The sequence below is a fragment of the Anolis carolinensis genome, unplaced genomic scaffold (genome assembly GCF_035594765.1).
Source record: "Anolis carolinensis isolate JA03-04 unplaced genomic scaffold, rAnoCar3.1.pri scaffold_11, whole genome shotgun sequence".
In the NCBI taxonomy this organism is placed as follows: domain Eukaryota; kingdom Metazoa; phylum Chordata; class Lepidosauria; order Squamata; family Dactyloidae; genus Anolis; species Anolis carolinensis.
Genome location: NW_026943822.1, coordinates 22,982,669 through 23,009,438, shown reverse-complemented (window position 1 = coordinate 23,009,438; position 26,770 = coordinate 22,982,669). Strand labels below are relative to the sequence as shown.

The following is a 26,770-nucleotide window of genomic DNA, read 5'->3' as shown; positions in this document are numbered from 1 at the left end:
GATGTTTCGGTGCTTAATTTGTAAAACCATAACCCAATTTGATGTTTAATAGGCTTTTCCTTAATCCCTCCTTATTATCCAACATTTTCGTTTATCCAACATTTTATAATGCGTTTTATGAATGTTTTATGTAAGTTAATTTTCAACTGATTTATAGTGTATTGTACAGGTTTTATATGTGTGTTTTATTGTAAGCCGCCCTGAATCCCCTGTTGGGTGAGAAGGGTGGGATATAAATGTTGTAATAAATAAATAAATAAATGTTGGATAAGTGAGACTCTACTGTACGTTTGGTTTTATGGGCTACTGCTGGAAGGAAGGGCGAAAAAACAGGAGGAGAGGAAGAAAAAAATACTTTATGGACAACTAAAAAAAAATATAAAATCTTTGCAAATCTCTCCAAAGTCCTTTATTGTTTTCAGTGCAGCTCAAACCTATACATTAGGAAACAACCAATATGTGCGGATGGTAGATCGAAGGCAAAAGCTTCCCTTTTCCAATATTTTATATATCTTATTTTTTAATTTTATTTTATTTTTAATTTTATTTTTAAATGTGAGCGTGATCTAAATATGGTGGGAAGTTGTGAGAAGCCCCGGTTACTCAAATGAATGTGTCTGACATATTTTGAAATAAGGATTGTGATGTCTATTGAAATCGAGGCGCTTTCGTGTCCCGCAAAAAAAAAAAATAGCATCGGCAAAAGCTTTTGAAATAAGGATTGTGATGTCTCTTGAGATCAAAACATATTTTGAAATAAGGATTGTGATGTCTCTCAAGATCGCGGTGCTTTCGTGTCCCGCAAAATAAAAAAAAAATAGCATCCCCAAAAAGCTTTTGAAATAAGGATTGTGATGTCTCTTGAGATCAAAACATATTTTGAAATAAGGATTGTGATGTCTCTCAAGATCGCGGTGCTTTCGTGTCCCGCAAAAAAAAATAAAAAAAAATAGCATCCCCAAAAAGCTTTTGAAATAAGGATTGTGATGTCTCTTGAGATCAAAACATATTTTGAAATAAGGATTGTGATGTCTCTCGAGATCGCGGTGCTTTCGTGTCCCGCAAAAAAAAAAAAAAAATAGCATCGGCAAAAGCTTTTAAAATAAGGATTGTGATGTCTCTTGAGATCAAAACATATTTTGAAATAAGGATTGTGATGTCTCTCGAGATCGCGGTGCTTTCGTGTCCCGCAAAAAAAAAAAAAAAAAAATAGCATCCCCAAAAAGCTTTTGAAATAAGGATTGTGATGTCTCTTGAGATCAAAACATATTTTGAAATAAGGATTGTGATGTCTCTCGAGATCGCGGTGCTTTCGTGTCCCGCAAAAAAAAAAAAAAATAGCATCGGCAAAAGCTTTTAAAATAAGGATTGTGATGTCTCTTGAGATCAAAACATATTTTGAAATAAGGATTGTGATGTCTCTCGAGATCGCGGTGCTTTCGTGTCCCGCAAAAAAAAAAAAAAAATAGCATCCCCAAAAAGCTTTAGAAATAAGGATTGTGATGTCTCTTGAGATCAAAACATATTTTGAAATAAGGATTGTGATGTCTCTCAAGATCGCGGTGCTTTCGTGTCCCGCAAAAAAAATTAAAAAAAAATAACATCCCCAAAAAGCTTTTGAAATAAGGATTGTGATGTCTCTCGAGATCGAGGCGCTTTCGTGTCCCGTGAAAAATAGCATCGCCAAAAGTTTCCGCTGGTCGATTTACCTTTTGTATGTGATGAAACCCAGCCACCGGAGTGTGGTATGAAAACACACCGTTCCCTGCAAAAAAAATCACTTTAAAACGGATCCGCCGTCACCTTTAGCTTGGTCTCCGTACCTGGAGATTGTCTTCTCGGCGTGAAGAACGTCATATTTCCAAATTCTCCATCTCGCTGGCGGTGTTTTCCGAGACGGAGGGACGTTTGTCGGGCTTTGGGGTGGAGAGGTGTTCCAGTTCGTAGCGCCCGTTCTGGGCGTCCGTGCCGACCTTCTTCGGGCTCTTCTTGTGTTGGATGATCTGCTGGAGTTGGTGCTGGGCGTATTCGGGCTTGGCGGTCAGCGGGCACGACGGCACCGGCAGGCCCAGGATGTCGGAAACCATGTACGGACGCAGCCAGCCCACCAACGGGGTGCTGCCGGGGTTGTAGTGGCTCTCCTTGTGATAGAAGAGAAGCCCGTCGACCTGCGAAAGAAATAAGCAAAGCAACAGCTGGATAAGCCTTATGTCTAGGTCAGGCATGGGCCAACTTCGGCCTTCCCTCCAGGTGTTTTGGACTTCAACTCCCACCATTCCTAACCGCCGGTAGGCGGTTAGGAATGGTGGGAGTTGAAGTCCAAAACACCTGGAGGGAAGGCCGAAGTTGGCCCATGCCTGACCTAGACACAACACCTCTCTAAGCTCTCCAGTATGCTTCTATGGTGGACTTCGAGTGGTATCATACCATAGAAGGGTACTAGATGACCTAGATAATGCCTACAGAGAACATCTCTAGCATGTCTAAGCTCTCCAGTGTCAACTTCCTGGAGTAACATATCATAGAAATGGACTGGAGGACCGGGAGAACACAGCACTTCTAAATTCTCTAGTATCAACTTCCAATAGTACTAGGTTATAGAAATGTACTGGAGGACTTAGGAAATGCCTAAAGAGAACATATCATAGAAATGGACTGGAGGACCTAGACAATGCCTAGGGAGAACACAGCACTTCTAAGTTCTCTAGTATCAACTTCCAATAGTGGTAGGTCATAGAAATGGACTGGAGGACCTAGAAAATGCCTAGGGAGAACATAGCACTTCTTAGTTCTCTAGTATCAACTTCCTATAGTAGTAGGTCATAGAAATGGACTAGAGGACCTAGGAAATGCCTAGGGAGAACATCTCTAGCACTTCTAAGTCCTCCAGGGTCAGCTTCCAGTAGTAGCAGGTCATAGACATGCAGTGGAGGACCTAGAAAATACTTAGGGAACACATCTCTAGCGCTTCTAAGCCCTCCAGTGAACTTCCTGTAGTAGCATGTCATAGAAATGGACTGGAGGACCTAGGAAATGCACCTGGAGAACATCTCTAGCACTTCTAAGTCCTCCAGGGTCATCTTCCAGTAGTAGCAGGTCATAGACATGCAGTGGAGGACCTAGAAAATGCTTAAGGAGAACATCTTTAGCGTTTCTAAGTCCTCCAGTGTCAGCTTCCTGTTGTAGCATGTGTGCTGGAGGACCTTGGAAATGCCTACAGAGAACATCTTTAGTATTTCTAAGCTCTATAGTGTCAACTTCCTGGAGTAACATATCATAGAAATGGACTGGAGGACCTAGAAAATGGCTAGGGAGAACACAGCACTTCTAAGTTCTCTAGTATCAACTTCCTATAGTAGTAGGACTGGAGGACCAGGGAAATGCCTACAGAGAATATCTCCAGCACTTCTAAGTCCTCCAGTGTCAGATTCCTGTAGTAGCATGTCATAGAAGTGCTCTGGAAAACTCAGAAAATGCCTAGAGAGAACACCTCTAGCACTTCTAAGTCTTCCTGTGAACTTCCTGTAGTGGTATCTCATAGAAATGTGCTGGAGGACCTGAAAAATGCTTAGAGAGAGCATCTCTAGCATTTCTAGGTTCTGAAGATGACCATATAATTGCACTGGAGGACTGACAGTTGATTTACTTATTTCCCCCCCCCCCCCCCCCCAATATAGGGATTCAAGGCTCTACAAGTGTCCTCTCTAGAAATCTCTAGGCCCTCCAGCGCAAATCAATGGTGGACATTTTTTAATCAAATCTATGAAGAATCCCAATTCGCAAAAGCTAAATCCGCAAATGTGGAAGGATGGTGAGGGAGATGGGGCGGGATATAAAAATAAACTATTATTATTATTATTATTATTATTATTATTATTATTATTATTATTATTATTAGAAACACATCAAGATGAGTCCACAGCAGATGATGATGATGATGATGATGATTATTATTATTATGGTGTGGTATTTCTCAATTGCATGCAAAATTTCCACTACTTCTTCATACGATTTGAGTGGGATACTGATGATCTGAGACCATTTTTAGATGGCATTAAAAAAAATTGGAAATCAGTGTACTGCCGAGGAACAAACACAACGATGCATCATTGTTTTCCAACGACCTGGATGCGCGTAAACATAAAAATCGAGCCGTGACAGCAAACTACATTTTGCTCTAATGCATTAAGCTTTCAAAGTAATGCTTCCAGGCTCTGATGGAAATGATGTTAAGGAAGAGGATGCTATCGGATGGGCCGATCGTCAATTATTTACAAGGATTCTAATTAAAAAAGATAACATTATTTCCGAGACGAGCTTCCTGTTTGGCTTGAAGGTAACGGTGAGACGAGATTAAAATGTTCCTCGTTCTGTAAACTGGGAAGAGTCCTTCTCTTCAATGGGAAGCGGGAGAGAAAACAGAACTTCTTTATGGATCCCAGAAGCACAGCCATTGCCAACGATCAATGGGGATCAATGGGAATTGAGGCCACTCCGTCTATGACATCACTTCCTCTCTCCAATTGATTCTTATCATTCACCCCCAGGGCTAGATGCCTTCCCCCAACATACATGCAGTAAAATAAAGATTTTTCTCTATGCGTGTTGTCAGACGACACAGAGAAGCCACTGACATCCACAACCATGAAAATGAACACAATCTGGCTACCACTACTTAAAATAAAACAACTCTAAAATCAGGACAGTGAATAAAAAACAACACTCAAAAACAGGAGAATTCCAGACAGGAAACAATCAGGACCAGCTAACACCTCCCAACAAAGGATTTCCCCAGGCAGGAAACAGCCAGGCTTTGAAGCTGCAAGGCTTTTCAATGCTAATCAAGGTGATCAATTGCAACGTTCACACTTGCCTCACACAGACAAGAGTTCTTTCTCCCACCCTGGACATTATTCCACAGATATTTATTTATTTGCAACATTTATATCCCGCCCTTCTTTCTCACCCGAAAGGGGACTCAGGGCGACTTACAAGTTATATTTACATACAATATATTATATGATTAGCAAAGCACAATATAAGCATTCTATATTACTAGATTGTACTATACCACTATACTGAAATATTACTAGTCATATTACACATAATATATAATATATGATTAATATTATTATATGGTATTATCACAGTATTATTATTATATTGTAATAATAATAATAATAATTTTATTTTTATACCCCGCCCCATCTCCCCAAGGTGACTCGGGGCGGCTTACATGGGGCCAGGGCCAGGCAACAAAACAATATAAAACTCAACAATAAAAACAAATCATAAACAGATAAAATCACATATACCAATAAACAATAAACATACTTTGGTAAAATCCTGGGTTGGCTCCTAAAAGGGAAGTGTATTACATATAAACCTCACTTGCCTAGTTTCTAACAGACCTCTGAGGATGCCTGCCATAGATGTGGGCGAAACGTCAGGAGAAAATGCTTCTGGAACATGGTCATACAGCCCGGAAAACCCACAGCAACCCACTAACAATAAATAGCTCATACAGTAGAGTCTCACATATCCAACACTCGTTTATCCAACGTTCTGGATTATCCAACGCATTTTTGTAGACAATGTTTTCAATATATCATGATATTTTGGTGCTAAATTCGTAAATACAGTAATTACTACATAGCATTACTGCGTATTGAACTACTTTTTCTGTCAAATTTGTTGTAAACATGATGTTTTGGTGCTTCATTTGTAAAATCATAACCTAATTTGATGTTTAATGGGTTTTTTCTTAATCTCTCCTTATTATCCAACATATTCGCTTATCCAACGTTCTGCCGGCCCGTTTATGTTGGATAAGTGAGACTACTGTATTTCCTCTTCAGTCTGAAAAGGTCTATTCGGTCAACCTTCCCACTCTTATTTTTTATTTCCCTTTAAGTCCCTGAGTGTATACTATTGGTATTTATAGTTTGAAGATGATGGTCTAATTGTTGTTGTTTTTCTGGAAATGTGGCCATAATATCAGATTTTGGTTGAGCATACTGTATAATTAATATATAAACCTCCCTTGCCTAGTTTCCAACAGACCTCACAACCTCTGAGGATGCCTGCCATAGGTGTGGGCGAAACATCAGGAGAGAATGCTTCTGGAACATGGCCAGACAGCCCGGAAAACCTACAACAATCCCGAAAATGGCACAACCCTCTGCCAGTCTCTTTCTTTCTGGCTCAGGTAAGAGCACCGCTTTCTTTCTCGGCTTGTTGCCCTGCAGGCGGCATCCGCTTTCTTTAAAAGCACTGAGCAGACAAGAAAGGCCTTGAATGGAAAGAAAAGGAGCCGCTTCGGTGGGTCTGGGTCGATACCTGGAAGCCCAGGAACAGCCAAAAATAAATAAAGCCTCTCCCAGCGCTGAATATGGAGTTTTTCTGCATGCAAAACCTTTCTGATGTAATGCATGAGACTGCCCAATTTTGCTGTGCTCAAGAGATGTGTTAAACATGCCTATCATGATCCAGATATATCAAGCCATGTCGATACAGGAGAGTCTCACTTATCCAAGCTAAACCTTGGATAAGCAAATATCTTGGATAATAAGGAGGGATTAAGGAAAAGCCTATTAAACATCAAATTAGGTTATGGTTTTACAAATTAAGCACCAAAACATCATGTTATACAAAAAATTTGACAGGAAAAGTAGTTCAATACGCAGGAATGCTATGTTGTAATTACTGTATTTACGAATTTAGCACCAAAATATCACGATATATTGAAAACATTGACTATAAAAATGCCTTGGATAATCCAGAACCTTGGATAAGCGAGTCTTGGGTAAGTGAGACTCTACTGTACATACATTCGGTAAACATTAAGTCCAGTCGTGTCCGACTCTGGGTGTTGGTGCTCATCTCCATTTCTAAGCCGAAGAGCCGGTGTTGTCCATAGACACCTCCAAGGTCATGTAGCCGGCATGACTGCATGGAGCGCCGTTACCTTTCCACCAATAGGAGCAGTACCTATTTCTCTACTCACATTTGCATGTTTTCGAACTGTTAGGTGGGCAGAAGCTGGGGCTAACAGCGGGCGCTCACTCCGCTCCCCGGATTCAAACTTGTGATCATTCAGTCCACAAGCTCAGCAGCTTAGCGCTTTAACATGCTGTGCCACTAGGGGTTCCTGGTGTAAATAAATTACCCCGTATATACTCGAGTATAAGCCGACCCAAATATAAGCTGAGGCACCTAATTTTACCACAAAAAAACTGGGAAAACATTGACTCCAGTATAAGCCAAAGATGGTAAATTTCAGAAATAAAAATAGACACCAATAAAATTACACTGAGGCATCAGTAGGTTAAATGTTTTTGAATATTTACATCAAGCTCTAATTTAAGATGAGATTGTCCAACTCTGATTAAATCATTATTCTCATCTTCTTCAATGTAAATGTGCTTATGTATCCTTTTAATAATCATAGAGTGAAATAATAAATGTAATAATAAATAGAGTAAAATAATAAGTGTATTATTAATAATAAAAATAGAGTAAAATAAATGTTAAAGTAACAATAATAGAGTAAAATAATAAATGTAATAATAATAATTAATAGAGTAAAATAATAAATGTAACAATACCAATAGTAATAGAGAAAAATAATAAATATACCATATAGACTTGAGTATAAGCCAACCTGAATATAAGCCCACCAGGACCCTCACTCGAGTATAAGCCAAGGATGTTTTTTTAAGTCCTAAAAAAGGGCTGAAAAACTAGGCTTATACTCAAGTATATTATTAATTATTAATATCATATAAAATATTATATTATATATGTGCAACGGGGGGCTCCATACATTATATATACATGCATATTTTCAGTTTTGTAATAGATAGGCCTTCATGGATAATAAACCCACATCCTTCTGGGAAAGAAAAATAAGGGCTGTGTGTCCACAAAAGCTGGGAAAGAAAAGCGACGTTCCGCAGTCCCAATGACTCCCTTTTCTCCAGGGATGGTCTCTTAATTTAATGCATCCGGCTGCCTCATTGCAAACTGAGTCATGCTCCCAATCGGGAAAGGAAGCCTCGAGTCACTGTCTGCTTGCAAGCTGGGAGTTTCGAACGAGAAACCGCCAGCAGTGCATCAGAACTCACAATCTGAGGATGCCTGCCATAGATGCAGGCGAAATGTCAGGAGGGAATGCTTCTAGAACAGTGATGGCCAACCTATGACATGCGTGTCAGCACTGACACGTCTAGCCATTTTTGCTGACACGTTGCCGCATGCAGATTGATTGGATGACTAATGCCTTTTGTGGCCAAATTTGGTGTGATTTGGTCCAGTGGTTTTGTTGTTTACTCCATGGGAATTATACACATTACATTTATATTTTTATATATTTATACACACACACACACACACACACACACACACATATATCTTTTATAACTGACTTTTATAACTGTTTATTGATGTTATGTTTTTATTGATATGACATTGTTTTATTGCTGATCTTGTTTTATTGTTTTATTGCTGTTATTGTATTGTTGTCGGGCATGGGCCCATGTAAGATGGGGCGGGATATAAAAATAAAGTTGTTATTATTATTATTATATTATTATTATTATTGTAGTATATTATTATATTATTACTATTATATTATTATTATATTATATTATTCATTATTCATGACTACACAGAAACTACAATAGAGAGAAATCAGCGTGGAAACTGCAAGAGGTACCATATAGATTGTTGTACATGGGAATAATGGTAGTAAATAGTTATGATTTATTAAATACAGTTTTATATTAGAATTATATATTTTTGTTATTTAAACTATATATACAGTAGAGTCTCACTAATCCAAGCCTCACTTATCCAAGCCTCTGGATAATCCAAGCCATTTTTGTAGTCAATGTTTTCAATATATCGTGATATTTTGGTGCTAAATTCGTAAATATAGTAATTACTGCATGGCATTACTGCATATTGAACTACTTTTTCTGTCAAATTTGTTGTAAAACATGATGTTTTGGTGCTTAATTTGTAAAATCATAACCTAATTTGATGTTTAATAGGCTTTTCCTTAATCCCTCCTTATTATCCAAGATATTCGCTTATCCAAGCTTCTGCCGGCCCATTTAGCTTGGATAAGTGAGACTCTACTGTATTGTGAAATTGTGTGGTTTTTTTTTTTCTCGAAGTGACACACCACCCAAGTCATGCTAGGTTTTTTGGTGAATTTTGACACACCGAGTGCAAAAGGTTGCCCATCATTGTAATCTAGAACATGGCCATACAGCCCAGCAAACTCAAAGCAACTCAGTGATTCCGGCCATGAAAGCCTTTGACAACACATTGCGGGAGGAGTCTTTCTTTGTCCCTTCCATTCATTGCCTCCATTGAAAACTTTCCTGGCGAGGCAAAAAGGCCAGCCTTGCGCATATGCAGAAGCCTCTCTCCTCTTGTTTGCGTCACCATCCATGCGCAGGAAGCCCGTTGTGCCCCGTTGCTCGGCGACACCATTGCCCTGGCAACAGATTCGGTGGCTGGCGAGGCCGAGATCTCACTGCTCCCGCTATGCATAAATGTATATTTTATCCACTGCAGTGTTCTTGAATCACGAGAACTTTATATTTGGTGTATTTGCTCTACTTTTATCCTGTCTTCCACTCAAGACAGCTTTATATCCCTGGCTCTTATTCACATCCTATTTTTTCCTTTCTTCTTTTCTATTCCTTTTTAAAAGCAATTCATACTTTAAAAACCCAATTAAAATTAGTGTGGATATTAACGCTTACCTCGAAGGGGAAGTCGGTGCTCAAAACGTCGCGCAGACTGTCCGGCGCACAGGAATAACTCTGCAGGCCCACAAATTTATACTAAAGGAGGGAGGAGGAAAAAAAAGAAAAAAATGGGGTCAGAGTTAGAAGTTGTGTGCCTGGGATTGTGTGGTTGCTTATATCCAAATTTGCCTTGAAATTTACTTGGTTTTTGGAGCCCTTGGTGGTGCAGTGGGTTAAACCCTTGTGCTGTCTTTGAAGGTTGGATTGCTGACCTGAAGGTTGTGGGTTCGAATCCAAACATTTAATAGGCTTTTCCATAATCCCTCATTATCCAACATTTTCACTTATCCAATGGTCTGCCGGCCCATTTATGTTGGATAAGTGAGACTCTACAGTATATATTATTTTATTATTATATATATTATATTTTATACATATTATATATTAAATAATAATATATTATTATTTATAATATATATAATAATATATTAAATAATAATAATAATAATAATAATAATAATAATAATAATAATAATAATAATGCTTTATTTACATCTCACCCCATCTCGCCAAGGGGACTCGGGGCTGCTGGGAGTTGTAGTGCACCCACATCCTTATGCATTTTCTAATGGGTCCATGGATAAAATCCAAAACCCAACAACGAATATTTCTTAACCTGGGCATTGTCGGGTTCCTAAGATAGAAATAGTGCTTGTTTTGGATACCAAGGGGGTTACTTACGGGATTCAGCCGACTCTTCTCTGCCAGACCCTCTTCCTCTTGCATTTTCGACTGGAGCCAGTAGAACCGGAAATCGGTCTGCAGGAGGAAGAGGAGACACAGTAAGTAAATAAATAAACAGAAAGCAAAAGTGTTGCCATCTCAGTCATTTCTATGTTTATTATGTATATTGTATTGTATTGTTTTTATCATGCTGGAAACCACCCTGAGTCCCCTGAGGAGATAGGGCAGTATATAAATAAAGTTTTATTATTATTTTATTATATTATTATAATTATTATTATTGCTATGGATATGGAATCCGTAGATTTATCCGTATATGTGAAATGTGAAATATCCTCACCTGGCAGTCGTACACAGGATGCCCTCGCCAGCACATGACGTCCAGGATGTAGTAAGTCTGCTTGGCCTCATTGAAGATGCAGTCCAGGATGGTATAGTCTGAATGCAGCCAAGAGGAAAAAGAATTAATCCACATATTTGGCTCCAAGCATGTCTCCTATTCCTCCCCAGTCTTATGCTCGAGGTTTGCTCAGTTCTAGAAACCCAAAATCATTGTTTGTTGCTACTTCTGACAGCCTTAGCAAGAATTGTTCAGAGAGCAACTGCCAATGCCTTCCTTCCATTTCAATACGTAACTGTATCTTTTATGCAACTTCATTTTGATACATGTATTTATAGAATTTTGCAATGTTTGTGTCTTTTGATTGTGATGGGACCTGCCTCAAGCCACAAGGAGAGGCAGGTAAGAAATAATAATAATAATAATAATAATAATAATAATAATAATAATACATAATTATAATTATACGAAATCCAGCATATCTATCTTGTTTGCTGTGTCATAATAAATAATAATAATAATAATAATTCCCCCGAGGCTGAGAGTGTGTGACCTCAAGGTAACCCAGTGAGTTCTAAAAACCAAGCTGGGATCCAAGCCTTTATCTCCCATAGCTCAGCACTTACTACAATGTAATATTTTTTTTTTCTTGCCCGCCTCTCCTTGTGGCTCATAAATATATGAGCATTGTAAAAATTCTATAAATACAGTAGAGTCTCACTTATCCAAGCTAAACGGGCCGGCAGAATGTTGGATAAGCGAATATGTTGGATAATAAGGAGAGATTAAGGAAAAGCCTATTAGACATCAAAATAGGTTATGATTTTACAAATTAAGCACCAAAACAGCATGTTATACAACAAATTTGACAGAAAAAGTAGTTCATTACACATTAATGCTATGTAGTAATTACTGTATTTATAAATTTAGCACCAAAATATCACAATGCATTGAAAATATTGACTACAAAAATGCGTTGGATAATCCAGAACATTGGATAAGCGAGTGTTGGATAAGTGAGACTCTACTGTAATAATAATAATAATAATAATAATAATTCCCTCGAGGCTGAGAGTGTGTGACCTACTCAAGGTAACCCAGTGAGTTCTAAAAACCAAACTGGGATCCAAGCCTTTATCTCCCATTGCTCAGCACTCACTACAACGTAATACAGTAGAGTCTCACTTATCCAACATAAACGGGCCGGCAGAACGTTGGATAAACGAATATGTTGGATAATAAGGAGAGATTAAGAAAAAGCCTATTAAACATCAAATTAGGTTATGATTTTACAAATTAAGCACCAAAACAGCATGTTATACAACAAATTTGACAGAAAAAGTATTTCATTACACATTAATGCTATGTAGTAATTACTGTATTTATAAATTTAGCACCAAAATATCACAATGCATTGAAAACATTGACTACAAAAATGCATTGGATAATCCAGAACGTTGGATAAGTGAGACTCTACTGTAATACATTTTTTTCTTACTCACCTCTCCTCGTGGCTCATAAATACATGAGCATTGTAAAAATTCTAAAAATATAGGTATTTCTATGGAAAGATACCTATCAAAATGTATTTCTATAAAATACATATTAAAATACACAGAAGAGAGATGAAACACAAGGCACGAGTTGAAAATTCATGCTTAAAACATCCCTTGGAAGTAAAAGACATGTAATAATATAGTACAATATAGCAATTTAATGCTAGTATTGTACTATGCTAATAATATAATGTATTGTATGGGAATGTAATTTGTAAGCCGCTCTGAGTCCCCTTTGGGGTGAGAAGGGTGGCATATAAATATAGTAAATAAATAATAAATTAATAAATAAAGACGTTTCACGCAACTGATGGAGAGCAAGGGTTGTGCAAAATATGTCTTTCTCTTTCCAGATGTGGCTGGACTGACAGCGGCCTTAACCTCTGTAACTAATTGAGAGGAATGCACATTTCTCTCTCTGAACCACAGAAATCAGTGTATTGATTGATTCCCTCCCTCCCATTTCATTCAGACCTTTCCCAGCGGCGGAATTGCGACGGTTCCCTCCTGGCAAGAGAGACGGGAATCGATTGACACAGAAACCGCTCTTGGTGTAAGCAGCAGTGGAACCCTGGAAGAGGAGAGATGCATTAGAGGAAGGAAGCAGCCAGGCTTTGAAGCTGCAAGGCCATTCCATGCTGATCAAGCTGGCCAATGGCAACATTCACACTTGCCTCAAACAGACAAGAGCTCTTTCTCCCACCTTGGACATCATTCCACAGAGATACAGTAGAGTATATATATATATATATATATATACAGTAGAGTCTCACTTATCCAACATAAACGGGCCGGAAGAAGCTTGGATAAGCAAATAACTTGGATAATAAGGAGGGATTAAGGAAAAGCCTATTAAACATCAAATTAGGTTATGATTTTACAAATTAAGCACCAAAACATCATGTTATACAACAAATTTGACAGAAAAGGCAGTTCGTTACACATTAATGCTATGTTGTAATTACTATATTTATGAATTTAGCACCAAAATATCACAGTGCATTGAAAAAAATGCATTGGATAATCCAGAATGTTGGATAAGTGAGACTCTACTGTATTAGGTAAATATTAAGTCCAGTCGTGTCCGACTCTGAGGGTTGGAGCTCATCTCCATTTCTAAGCCAAAGAGCCGGTGTTGTCCATAGACACCTCCAAGGTCGTGTAGCTGGCATGACTGCATGGAGCGCCATTACCTTCCCGCCAATAGGAGCGGTACCTATTGCTCTCCTCACATTTGCATGTTTTCTCAGTAATGTTATGTTGTAATTACTGTATTTACGAATTTAGCACCAAAATATCACAATATATTGAAAACATTGACTACAAAAATGCCTTGGATAATCCAGAAACTTGGATAAGCGAGGCTTGGATAAGCGAGACTCTACTGTATATATAAATCTCCCTTGCCTAGCTTCCAACAGACCTCACAACCTCTAAGGATGCCGGCCACAGATGTGGGCAAAACGTCAGGGGAGAATGCTTCTAGAACATGGCCATTAGCTCGGAAAATGCACAGCAACCCAGTGATTCTGGCCATGAACAACTTATGTTGAATTGGTTGAGATTCGATGAGATTTTCATTGAAGAACTAGAGAAAAATCTGCCAAAGTTTTGGCCGTTTAATAAACTTTCCGAGTGTTTTTGTAATAGAACCAACCAGGAATTGACATTTTAAACTCAGGAACAAATATTAATAAAGATTTTTTTAAGGAAATCTCTCAACTGTCAGCGAAACGAAACACACGCGGCAGAAATTTGCAAAGGCCTCTCAAACCCAAGGAGGCTGAACGGCTTGTGGTTAAAAGGCCGGCTCTTTCTAGAGAAGGTGGCTAATTCTCAGAAAGCTGCAGGAAGCCGGCTGACAAGCGGAGGATCGGATAAGGATCTTGCAAGGAGGAGGCCCAGACCGCGGACTCTTTACCTTCGATGCCACAATCAGGGCCCGCTTGCCCATGGGACACACCACCAGGATCCAGTCTTGCACCAAATCCTGCGGGACGTCGATCAGCCATTCGGAAAGCATCAGCTGTAGGGGAAGACCAAGATATACGTATATACATGTTACTCTTTGGAAAATGCAAAGGCGCCTTGTACCTTCTAAAGGCCATAAGTGACTATATATATATATATATATATATATATATATATATATATATAAACAAATAATATACATAATATATAATAATATAAAATATTGTATATACATATAATACTGATAATAATAATAATATAACACAATACAATATAATAATATAAATTATATATATATATATTATACTAGCTGTGCCCAGCCACGCGTTGCTGTGGCGTTGTCTGGTGGTGTTGGTGAGAAATTGTTGAGGTAGTGGTGGTATTGAATGTCTGTTGTATGGTTGTCTTTATGTTTAGTATGCACACTGAAGTGAATTACCTGGCAGTGTGGAGTCAAGATAATCCAGTTCAAAGCAGATAATATAAGATTCTAAATGGGTTATATAGATGTTTGGAAGGGCCTTGAGTCTACACTGCCATATAATCCAGTTAAAATCTGATAATCTGTGGAAGAGGCCTAAGTGAGGCCTAACTGTGCCTGTCCCCTGGGCTGAGTAGGTTGCTAGGAGACCAAGTGGGCGGAGCTTAGCCTTCTAAATGGCAGCAATTGGATAAAAACAATTATTCCTCTCCCTGTAATTAGGACTTTATTTTTCTTTTCTTTTTGTTGTATCAACCTAGAGGCGTGGATGATGGATTGTGCTATCAAATTTCGAGGTTGGGGGGCCTGTAGTTTTGTTGTTTTGACCGCTGCCCTGATGCCATCACTCTTTTATATATATAGATGTAGTAATGCTAATAGAGTTTCACTTATCCAACCTTCACTTATCCAATGTTCTGTATTATCCAACGCAGTTTGCCTTTTAGTAGTCAATGTTTTTGTAGTCAATCTTTTCAATACATTGTGATGTTTTGGTGCTAAATTCATAAATACAATTGTTATTACATAACACTGCTATGTATTGAACTGCTTTTTCTGACAAATTTGTTGTAAAACATGATGTTTTGGTGCTTAATTTGTAAAATCATAATGTAATTTGATGTTTAATAGGCTTTTCCTTAACCCCTCCTTACTGATAATAATATTATAACATAATACAATATAATACTAATAATACAATATAATAATATAAATTATATATATATATATATTACATGTAATATTGCTAATAATATAATATATTGTATATACATATCATATTGATAATGATATTATAATGTAATACAATATAATACTAATAATAATACAATATAATAATATAAATTATATACAGTAGATCCTCACTTATCCAAGATTCGCTTATCCAAGCTTCTGCCGGCCCGTTTATGTTGGATAAGTGAGACTCTACTGTATTACATGTAATATCACTAATGATATTACAGTATAGTGATATAGTTCAATATAGTAATGTATAATGCTAATATTGTGCTATGCTAATAATATAATATATTGTATGTAGATATAATTTGTAAGCTGCTCTGAGTGTGAGAAGGGTGGGATATAAATAGTAAATAAATAAAAGTAAAATAAAATCTGGTTCTTTTCCTTTAGATTGGGGCTTCTTAAGCTTTTCCATGACTCTAGATGAGGCATGGGCAAACTTCGGCCCTCCAGGTGTTTTGGACTTCAACTCCCACAATTCCTAACAGCCTCAGACCCCTTCCTTTTTTCCCTTTGTATGAATATTCTGCCTTAGCAAATGATCTGACAGACAAGGGAATCTATGATGAAATGAAATGGAAAAGAAAAGGAGAAAGACAGCTGTGGGCAATCATTTGCAGAAGCCGAGACACTGCTTTGCAAATGACCTTGGCGCTTGGTAATCGTCCCCAAGAAAGGATGATAAGTCTGGGTGAACTGATAAGGGCAGCCTTGTTTCGGGTCTGCTTGCAGCCAAAATAATAATTATCACAATAATGAATCTGCACCTGTTTCAGAGACAATATGAAATGCATGTTTCAAAAGGAATGGAAACACAGATGGGGAACTCTCTCAGGAAAGTGGGAACGAAAACCACAAAAGATCGCGAAACTTTAGTCCTGTGTCTGATCAATTTAAGAAATCCAGAAAGGGTTTCACTGGCCTCTGACATTACTGACAAATTAAAAGCAGCTTCTGCCCTTGGAGAACTGTAGATTTATACAATATAATCCTAATATTTTACTATACTAATAATATAATATATTGTACATACATATAATATTGATAATGTTATAATGTAATACAATATAATAATAATACACTATTATAATTGTATATTATATATTACGTGTAATATTACTAATAATATTGCAGTATGGTGGTATAATACAACATGGTAATATATAATGCTTATATTGTGCTATGCTAATACAGTAGAGTCTCACTTATCCAAGCCTCGCTTATCCAAGCCTCTGGATAATCCAAGCCATTTTTGTAGTCAATGTTTTCAATATATCGTGATATTTTGGTGCTAAATTCGTAAATACAGTAATTACAACATAACATTACTGCATATTGAACTACCTTTTCTGTCAAATTTGTTGTATAACATGATGTTTTGGTGCTTAATTTGTAAAATCATAACCTAATTTGATGTTTAATAGGCTTTTCCTTAATCCCTCCTTATTATCCAAGATATTCGCTTATCCAAGCTTCTGCCGGCCCGTTTAGCTTGGCTAAGTGAGACTCTACTGTAATACAATATAATATATAATATTATATATTGTATAATAACATATATATTATACAATATAATAATAAAATATATTGTATGTAAATATAACTTGTAAACCGCCCTGAGTCCCCTTCGGGGTGAGAAGGGCGGGATATAAATGTTGCTAATAAATAAATAAAATAAATAGATTTCTTCTAAACCTAAAAAGGTTTCATTGCTTAGAAGAAGCTGAAGATTCTCTGAAACTGCTGGAAGAAACTGTGAGTAAAAACGTGATCAATCCCTCTATTTTCTTGATCTGAGTATGTTACTTATTTTCTATTATAATAATAATAATTATTATTATTATTTATAATTACTTCTACTATCACTACCACTATCATCTTAGTTATTCTTATTCCACTTTTCTCCTGATAACACAGACTAATCATAATACTATGTAACATGATTTTTGTTCCTGGGTTATAAATGTCATTTCCTAATTAGTTCCATCCTATAAGCATGGGAAAAGTTTATCAAAGTGAAAAAACTTTTGTTTTTGTGGGACATTCTGCTACGGCACATTTTACTCTAGTTTTTCAATGATCTCACAGAGTCTTGAGCAATTCAACAGAGTTCGTGGCAGCCACAAAAAAGAAGTTACTGGAGCAGAGCAACTACTTTCCCAGTGGGTTTCTGTGGCTGACTGGGTACAACTCTGAATTATTTCTGCCACAAACGCAAATGTCTGCCTTTGTGTAGCAGTATCAAATACAGCCTTGTTGAATATGTCAACACACAACAAAAATCCCATAAACACAACTATTTATTTTTATCATGTTTCCAAAACAACATCACGTTGAGGCTCATGACCCACCAAGTTCCAGGAAAGCCCATTTGGTTTCCTTTCAGGTCTCAATTAAAAATAATTATGTTTGTATACGTTTGGGAAGGAGTAAGAGGTCATTGACCTGTGCCTCTGTTTTTTACCAGAATTAAAAAAAACAAGTTGTGAATTGAAATATGAATCTACACTGTAAAACTGATGCAGTTTGACACTACTTTAATTGAATTGCCATGGCTCAATGGTACGAAATCCTGGGAGTTGTAGTTCCCGTCTACACTCCAAATAAAATCCAGATTGTCTGCTTTGAACTGGATTATATGGCAGTGTAGACTCATATAATCCAGTTCAAGGCAGATAATATGGATTATACGCTTTGATAATCTGGATTATATGGCAGTATAGAAGGGGCCTTAATGGCAGTGTAGCCTCATATAATAATAATAATACCGCCCTATCTCCTTAATAATAATAATAATAATAATAATAATAATAATAATAATAATAATAATCCAGCATATCTATCTCATTTGCTGTGTCATACTATGTCTTTGAGTCAATAATAATAATAATAATAATAATAATAATAATCTTTAATGTATATACCGCCCTATCTCCTCTAAAAATAATAATAATAATAATAATAATCCAGCATATCTATCTCGTTTGCTGTGTCATACTATGTCTTTGTGTCAATAATAATAATAATAATAATCTTTATTTATATACCGCTCTATCTCCTCAAATAATCATCATCATCATCATCCAGCATATTTATCTCGTTTGCTGTGTCATACTATGTCTTTGTGTCAATAATAATAATAATAATCCAGCATATCTATCTCGTTTGCTGTGTCATACTATGTCTTTGTGTCAATAATAATAATAATAATAATCTTTATGTATATACCGCCCTATCTCCTCAAATAATAATAATAATCCAGCATGTCTATCTCGTTTGCTGTGTCATACTATGTCTTTGTGTCAATAATAATAATAATAATAATAATAATAATAATAATAATCTTTATTTATATACCGCCCTATCTCCTCAAGGGACTCAAAGCGGTTTCCAGCATAACAGGAAAACATACATCATATAATCCAGTTCAGAACAAATAATGTAGTTTATTAAGGCACCAGCACTCTTTGGCCAAGAAGGCCCAAGGCTTTGTAAAACTACAACTCCTATGGTTCCACAGCACTGAGCCATAGCAGTTAAAGTGGTGTGAAACCACATTCATTCTATAATGAAGACCCACCCATTTGTGTCTATCAGGCATGGGCGAACTTGGGCCCTCCAGGTGTTTTGGACTCACCTGGTTGGCGTATCGCTTTGGCAGCTTCCTCGTGAGCTCGACCTCCATGTCTTCCTTCTCTTCCTCTGCTTTCTCCTTTTCCTCCTCTTCGTCCATTCCTGTCCAGTCATCCTCAGCCAATCTCCGAGCATGGTTTATATAATCTAATCGCTTTCTTGACATGTGGGGGAGAAAGGAAAATAATGATTACGTCCCTCCCTACCTTTCAAACCCAAAAAGGAAAGGATGTGGGATGAAGAAGGGCCAATTTGCAGGAATGTCTCTGACATACAATGAGATGATATTTCATCCTTCAATCAGGAATGATTTTAAGAAATGACATTTATAACCCAGGAACAAAAATCATGTTACATAGTGTTATGGCAAGTGCTGTCTATAATAAAATATAGTTTTTGCCTGATTTTTTAAAAGGTTTAGTTCCCCCCCCCCCCTTTGGACAGCTTGCTGCCCATCATTTGATACTATTGGCTTTATTTTTTATCCATTTCATTTGAAATGAGTCCCTTCAGGGAGATAGGACGGTATATAAATAAATTATTATCATTATTATTATTATATTTCATATTTATATTGATGTTGATAATCCTCTTTGCTAATCTATTTTAACAAAAAGGCAGGAGAAGTGATCTAATGGAAAATCAAAACTGTGAGAGAATCCTCTCACCTATGCAGGAGTCTACCATATACCACACAGCTGTGGATAAGTCTACATAGGGACCACCAAACGTGGCATTGCCCAAACACGAATTAAGGAACATGAAAGGCACTGCTGACTCATTCAACCAGAGAAGTCAGCCACTTGATGAACCAACCTGGACACAGCATATTATTTGAAAACATAGAAATGCTGGACCACTCTCGCAACCACCATGTCAGGCTACACAGAGAAGCCACTGAAATCCACAAGCAGCTGGATAATTTCAACAATGAAAATGAACAAAACTTGGCTACCAGTATTAAAAAACTCTAAAATCAGGACAATAAATAAAGAACAATACTCTGAAAACAGGGGAATTCCAGGCATGAAACAATCAGGGCCAGGTAACACCTCCCAACAGAGGATTCCCCCAGGCAGGAAGCAGCCAGGCTTTGAAGCTGCCAGGCTATTCGATGCTAATCAAAGTGTCCAATTGCAACATTCACACTTGCCTCAGGCAGAAAAGAATTCTTTCTCCTAACCTGGACATTCCACAGATAGAATGGAATACAAATAAAGTATTATTATTATTGACACAAAGATATAGTATGACACAACAAAAGAGATATATATGCTGGATTTCATATTACAAAATCACAAGTCAAACACTTCCCAAGTGTCTAGGACTGTGTGATGTATTTTCGGTTGATGTGCAAAGATCCCAGTAGGGTGGCCTTTTGCAGTTGGCAGATCGTAATTTTGTCAATGTTAATTCTTGTCATTATTATTATTATTATTATTATTATTATTATTATTATTATATAAACACCACTTGCCTAGTTTCCAACAGACCTCACAACCTCTGAGGATGCCTGCCATAGATGTTGGCAAAACATCAGGACAGAATGCTTCTGGAACATGGCCAGATAGCCCAGAGAACTCACAGCAACTCAAAACTGTTTATTTCAGTATAAGCTTTTGTGGCACACACAATATGTTTCTCTATCCAAGGAACAAGCTCCTGCTTTGTTTCTTTGGATAATGAAACGTGTTGTCTCAGCTGTAAGATATCATTTTCTTTAAATGGAATAATTATCTAAAATATGGGAATAGTTAAAAGGTCAGAATGAATGACCTTCAAATGGCTACTGATATTAAAAAGGACAGGACTGAAGCATTTTTCCTAGAACAAACTGGCTTGGGAGTGAACGAAATGACTTCCTCTCTCCCACACTCCTTGGAAAATCCTGACGCTAAATGAATAACTTTGTTTGAGAAAGAAGAACGCTGTTTCCCTGAGCTGTAATCTGCAAAGCCCCGAAGAAATGAAATGTAATGTTTTGTTTTTCATATCCGCTTGGGTAGATTCTGATATACAAACGAAGGCCAAAGAGAACTAACTGGTCATCTTTTATGAGGATAAGGTTTTCTTTTTCCTCTTTTCAGATTACAGCCAATTATGCAGAACAGGTACAAAATGACTCTGCCATGGCTCAATGCTATGGAATTATAACAGTTGTAGATTTACAAGATCCTTAGCTTTCTTGGCCAAAGAGAGCAAACTACACCTCCCAGGATCCCATAGCACTGAGACATGGCAGCTAAAGAGATTGCAAACTGCATCAATTCAGTGTAAACCACCCTTAGAAAAGTTTTAAGGCATAGATGGGATATCTTTCACCTTCCAGCTGTTTTGGACTACAATTCCCATAATATAACGCATATTGATTTATGTCTTTCATATTGGTCTATTTTGAAATATGGATTTTGTTGTATGTATTGCATGTTGATGTGTTTTGACTAGGTTTTACTCTGCCTCAAATTGTTTGAGGAGAGGTGGGTGACCAATAAAAAATATTATTTGTATTATTATTATTAATATTATTATTATTCCCTTGGTAGCTGAACTTTGATGGTGTTATTATTATTCCTATAATAGCTGAAAGTTGGTGGTGGTATTATTATTATTATTATTATTATTATTATTATTATTATTACAGTACTATTATTATTATTCCCTTAGCAGCCAAACTACCGGCTGTTAGGAATTGTGAGAGTTAAAGTCCAAAATACCTGGAGGGCCAAAGATTGTAGATGCATTTGAGGTCCTCTTTGGGGAAAGCCAAGGGATAACCCCAGTCCCATTGAAACAATGTAAGTGTTGACTTAGCATTGTGTTGTTTTGGTTTTGCCTTCAGTGCCATAAACATTAGTGACACTGAGAGATACATTATATAACAATGGTTATTTTAACTGTTTGTTATTGTTTTTAAACTGATTCATTTTGATACTTTGTAGGTTTAATAGATTTTTATGTTTTATTTAATTATTTAAACTTTGTGAGTACTTGTTACAAATTGTTACAGATGCTTTAATCATGGGACTGTTTGTTTATTTTGTAATGTTTTATGGCACTGAATGTTTGCCATCCTTTGATGGAAACCGCCTTGAGTCCCCTCGGGGAGATAAGGAGGGTAATAAAGTAGTAGTAGTAGTTGTTGTTGTTGTTATTATTGAACAATCTCCCTGCTCTCTCCTTACCTCTTCTGAAGCTCCAGGAGCCGCCTCCTCCTCTCTGACTGTTCCAAGGAGCTGTATTTATACTTGTATTGGGCCAAACGGGGATGCGGTGCTGCGGTGCTGTTGAGGTCTTGGGAGACGGCAAAGCTGGAGGCGAGGGCTTGGCTCAGTTCTTCCATTTCGACCCCTTAGCAAAAGGCAAGCAAAGTGTTAGGCAGAGTAAGACATTGGCTGTAACTCTGGGTCCATCTACACTGTATAAGTAATGCAATTTGATGCCACTTGAATTTCCCTGGCTCAATGCTATAGAATCCTGGGAGTCATAATTCGGTGAAGCTCTGGCACTCTTGGGCAGAGAAAGCAAAAATCTTCTTAACAATAACCCCAAATATTTCACGGCACTTAAAGTAGTATCAAACTGCATCAATTCCACAGTGCAGATGCACCCAATGCCTACTGCATCGGACCAGAAGCCATATACAACCCCTAACCCTACTTTGATGGGCTCTAAAGCTCTGTCTCCTAACTAAATAATTTAAATAATGCAATAAAAAACATGAATAAATTGGCTCATTAACAATTTAAAAAATCTTATTTTGAAAAAAGAAATGTATGAAAGGGTGCCTCTGAGCATATGCAGAGTTGTACACACTGATCTGTGTGTAAAAAACACAACGTTGACTGAAGACAATATAGCCTGAGCATCCTTCTAGAAAAAAGAAATGCTTATACAGTCTGTACGAGGATCCAATGAACTAATATGAGTCTCCTTTGCAGAGAAAGACAAATATAAATAAACATAACAGCAACATATATATTAATTGCCCCCATTTTATCAATTGATGGTGATATTCGTTTTTTTTTTATTACCTTCCTTATCTGGTCACTACGGTGTTTTAGTATTTTGTGGTTTAATTTGTTTATTATATCTGAATGTTACGTCGATATTGTTTTTACTTACTTGTATACAATATATTACATTATTGGTATAGCACAATATAAGCACTATATATTATTATATTGTACTATATGACTATATTGCAATATTATTAGTAATATTATATGTAATATAAATCCACAATTATAATAGTGTATTATTATTATTACATTGTATTACATCATAATATTAATATTATATGAATATACAATATATTATAATATTAGTATAGTATAATATAAGCACTATATAAGCATTATATATTATTATATTGTACTATACGACTATATTGCAATATTATTAGTAATATTATATGTAATATAAATCCACAATTATAATAGTGTATTATTATTATTACATTGTATTACATCATAATATTAATATTATATGAATATACAATATATTATAATATTAGTATAGTATAATATAAGCACTACATAAGCATTATATATTATTATATTGTACTATAAGACTATATTGCAATATTATTAGTAATATTACATATAATATAAATATATAATTATAATAATGTATTATTATTACATTGTATTACATCATAATATTATTATTAATATTATATGTATATACAATATATTATAATATTAGAATAGTATAATGTAAGTATTATATATTATTATATTGCTAAATTGATACAGGAGACATGATGGAAAGATGTCTTCCTGACCCCACATTCTATATATAGGTCAGTGTTGTGTGTTTACACTCTGCACATGCTCAGAGGCACTATTTCCCTGGATAATAATAACGCATTTTCCCTCAGGCCTCTCAATCTATTACTAAAGCAATCAACAGCTTTATTTATATTGACATCACGTTAAACAGAATAGATGGCTGAACCAATCAATTACTCAGTCCTTCCTATTTGCAATGCTAGCCTTGAAATGTTAAATTAAACGGCATTTCAAAAAAAAATTAATTACCTCAGGCTGGATTCGAACCCGCGACCGAAAGGAACCGTAATCACAATGGAAACGTTCCCTTGATTACGTCACAACGGCGCCGGCCCGCCTCTTTCGTCGCTCGGAGTGACGTAAGCGGAAAACAGCCCGCCTTTGTTTACGTTTGCTCCCCTTGTTTCCTTGCAAAGCGCATGCGCAAGCCATGCCGTCACTCTCCTCCCCGTCGCTTGAGCGAGCGCATGCGCATATCATTGCCACAGTTGCTTATTCGACTTCCTCCCCCGCCCTTGGAAAGATGCATGCGCATGCGCAGCCTCTCTTTTTCTCATTCCCTCATGTCGTAGCTTCTTTGAATCAGCGCATGCGTACTTCCTTTCCTCACTCTTCGCCTCCCACCCTTAGGAAAGCGCATGCGCGTTGGGTTGTTCTCCCATTCAGTTGATGAAACTTTTGGGGATTTCTTAATTTCTATAATTTCTATATGACAGAATGGGGTTTGAATGGATGACCTTTGTGACTCTCTTCCAATTGTTTGATTAGTATTGGATTAGTATATCCATAAAATATTAATAATATTATTTTGTAATACAATATAATAATATTAATTATATCTTACATGTAATATTATTAATAATATTATAATATATAGATATAGTTTATATCTATATATTGTAATATTATTACAATATATAGATATAAATTATATCTATATAGATATAATTTCTATATAACAGAATGGGGTGACCTTTGGGACTCTCTTCCAATTGTTTGATTAGTATTGGATTAGTATATGCATAAAATATTAATAATATTATTTTGTAATACAATATAATAATAATAATACAATATAATAATATTATTTATATATTACATGTAATATTATTAATAATATTACAATATATAGATATAAACTATATCTATGTAGATATAATTTTAATATGACAGAATGGGGTGACCTTTGGGACTCTCTGCCAATTGATTGATTAGTATTGGATTAGTATATGTATATAATATTAATAATATTATTTTGTAATACAATATAATACTAATAATACAATATAATAATATTAATTATATCTTATATATTACATGTAATATTATTAGTAATATTATAATATATAGATATAAACCATATCTATATATTGTAATATTATTACAATATATAGTATAATATAATAATATTATATTGTATAATATAATAATATTATATTGTATAATGTAATAATAGTATAATGTAATAATATTGTAATATTATTACAATATATAGATATAAACTATAATAATATTAATTATATATTACATGTAATATTAATAATATTACAATATATAGATATAGTTTATATCTATATATAGTTTATATCTATATAGATATAATTTATAATATACATATAAATGTATTTATTTATATGTATATTATTAATAATATTACAATATATAGATATAGTTTAGATCTATTTTTTGTAATAATATTACAATATATAGATTATACATAGTTTATATCTATATAGATATAATTTATAGTATACATATAAATGTATTTATTTATATGTATATTATTAATAATATTACAATATATAGATATAGTTTAGATCTATTTTTTGTAATAATATTACAATATATAGATTATACATAGTTTATATCTATATAGATATAATTTATAATATACATATAAATGTATTTATTTATATGTATATTATTAATAATATTACAATATATAGATATAGTTTAGATCTATTTTTTGTAATAATATTACAATATATAGATTATACATAGTTTATATCTATATAGATATAATTTATAATATACATATATATTATTTATTTATATGTATATTATATGTATAATGTATTTATTTATATGTATATTATTAATAATATTACAATATATAGATATAGTTTAGATCTATTTTTGTAATAATATTACAATATATAGATTATATATAGTTTATATCTATATAGATATAATTTATAGTATACATATAAATGTATTTATTTATATGTATATTATTAATAATATTACAATATATAGATATAGTTTAGATCTATATATTGTAATAATATTACAATATATAGGTATAAACTATATCTATATAGATATAATTTCAATGACAGAATGGGGTGACCTTTGGGACTCTCTGCCAATTGTTTGATTAGTATTGGATTAGTATATGTATATAATATTAATAATCTCTTCCAATTGATTCCTATTGGGTTAGTCTGGATGACCTTTAGGGATCCCTCCCAACTCTATAATTCTAGGATTCTTATATAGTTTGGATGGATTCGTTTGGATCACCTTTGAAGCTGTCTTCCAACTCTTCTATAATAATAAAGAGGTCAGTCTGGATGCCCTTTGGGGTTCCCTCCCGGCTCTGTATTCATTCCCATGCGGTTTAGACCGCCTCTTTTTCCTCCATTCCATCAGCAGGAATGTCATTCCCCCCCTAAGTTGCAATGGTTCAGCCCAATGAGGCGCACAGCGCTGCAGAACCTGGACTAAACCAAATGGTTAAGAAGGGGGGGGGA

The 26,770-nt window shown here is 35.5% G+C and overlaps 1 protein-coding gene across 2 annotated transcripts; it reads right to left on the bottom strand.

Annotated features, from left to right (window-relative positions):
• Positions 1-386: 386 nt before the first annotated feature.
• On the bottom strand, positions 387-24,423 carry snupn (snurportin 1). Of its 2 annotated transcripts, XM_062963632.1 has the most exons (9): positions 24,267-24,423; positions 22,410-22,575; positions 19,232-19,385; positions 14,323-14,427; positions 12,876-12,972; positions 10,846-10,943; positions 10,503-10,580; positions 9,777-9,857; positions 387-2,168 (listed from the first exon to the last, which is right to left on the bottom strand). In XM_062963632.1, the coding sequence occupies exons 2-9, from the start codon at positions 22,565-22,567 to the stop codon at positions 1,854-1,856; spliced, it is 1,086 nt and encodes a 361-aa protein (XP_062819702.1). In that variant the 5' UTR covers positions 22,568-22,575; positions 24,267-24,423; the 3' UTR covers positions 387-1,853. The 2 variants fall into 2 exon arrangements, with proteins under 2 accessions (XP_062819702.1, XP_062819703.1); XM_062963633.1 differs by lacking the exon at positions 24,267-24,423 and having other exon boundaries at positions 19,232-19,381; positions 22,410-22,549.
• Positions 24,424-26,770: the final 2,347 nt, after the last annotated feature.

Bases quoted from the DNA above. Each gene is read 5' to 3' on its own strand.
- snupn (XM_062963632.1), bottom strand. From the start codon at position 22,567: ATGGAAGAACTGAGCCAAGCCCTCGCCTCCAGCTTTGCCGTCTCCCAA. The intron at 14,428-19,231 runs GTGAGTCCAAAA...CTTCCCCTACAG, and splicing joins CAAAGCGATACGCCAACCAG to CTGATGCTTTCCGAATGGCT. The intron at 12,973-14,322 runs GTAAAGAGTCCG...CTCCTCTTCCAG, and splicing joins CCCTGATTGTGGCATCGAAG to GGTTCCACTGCTGCTTACAC.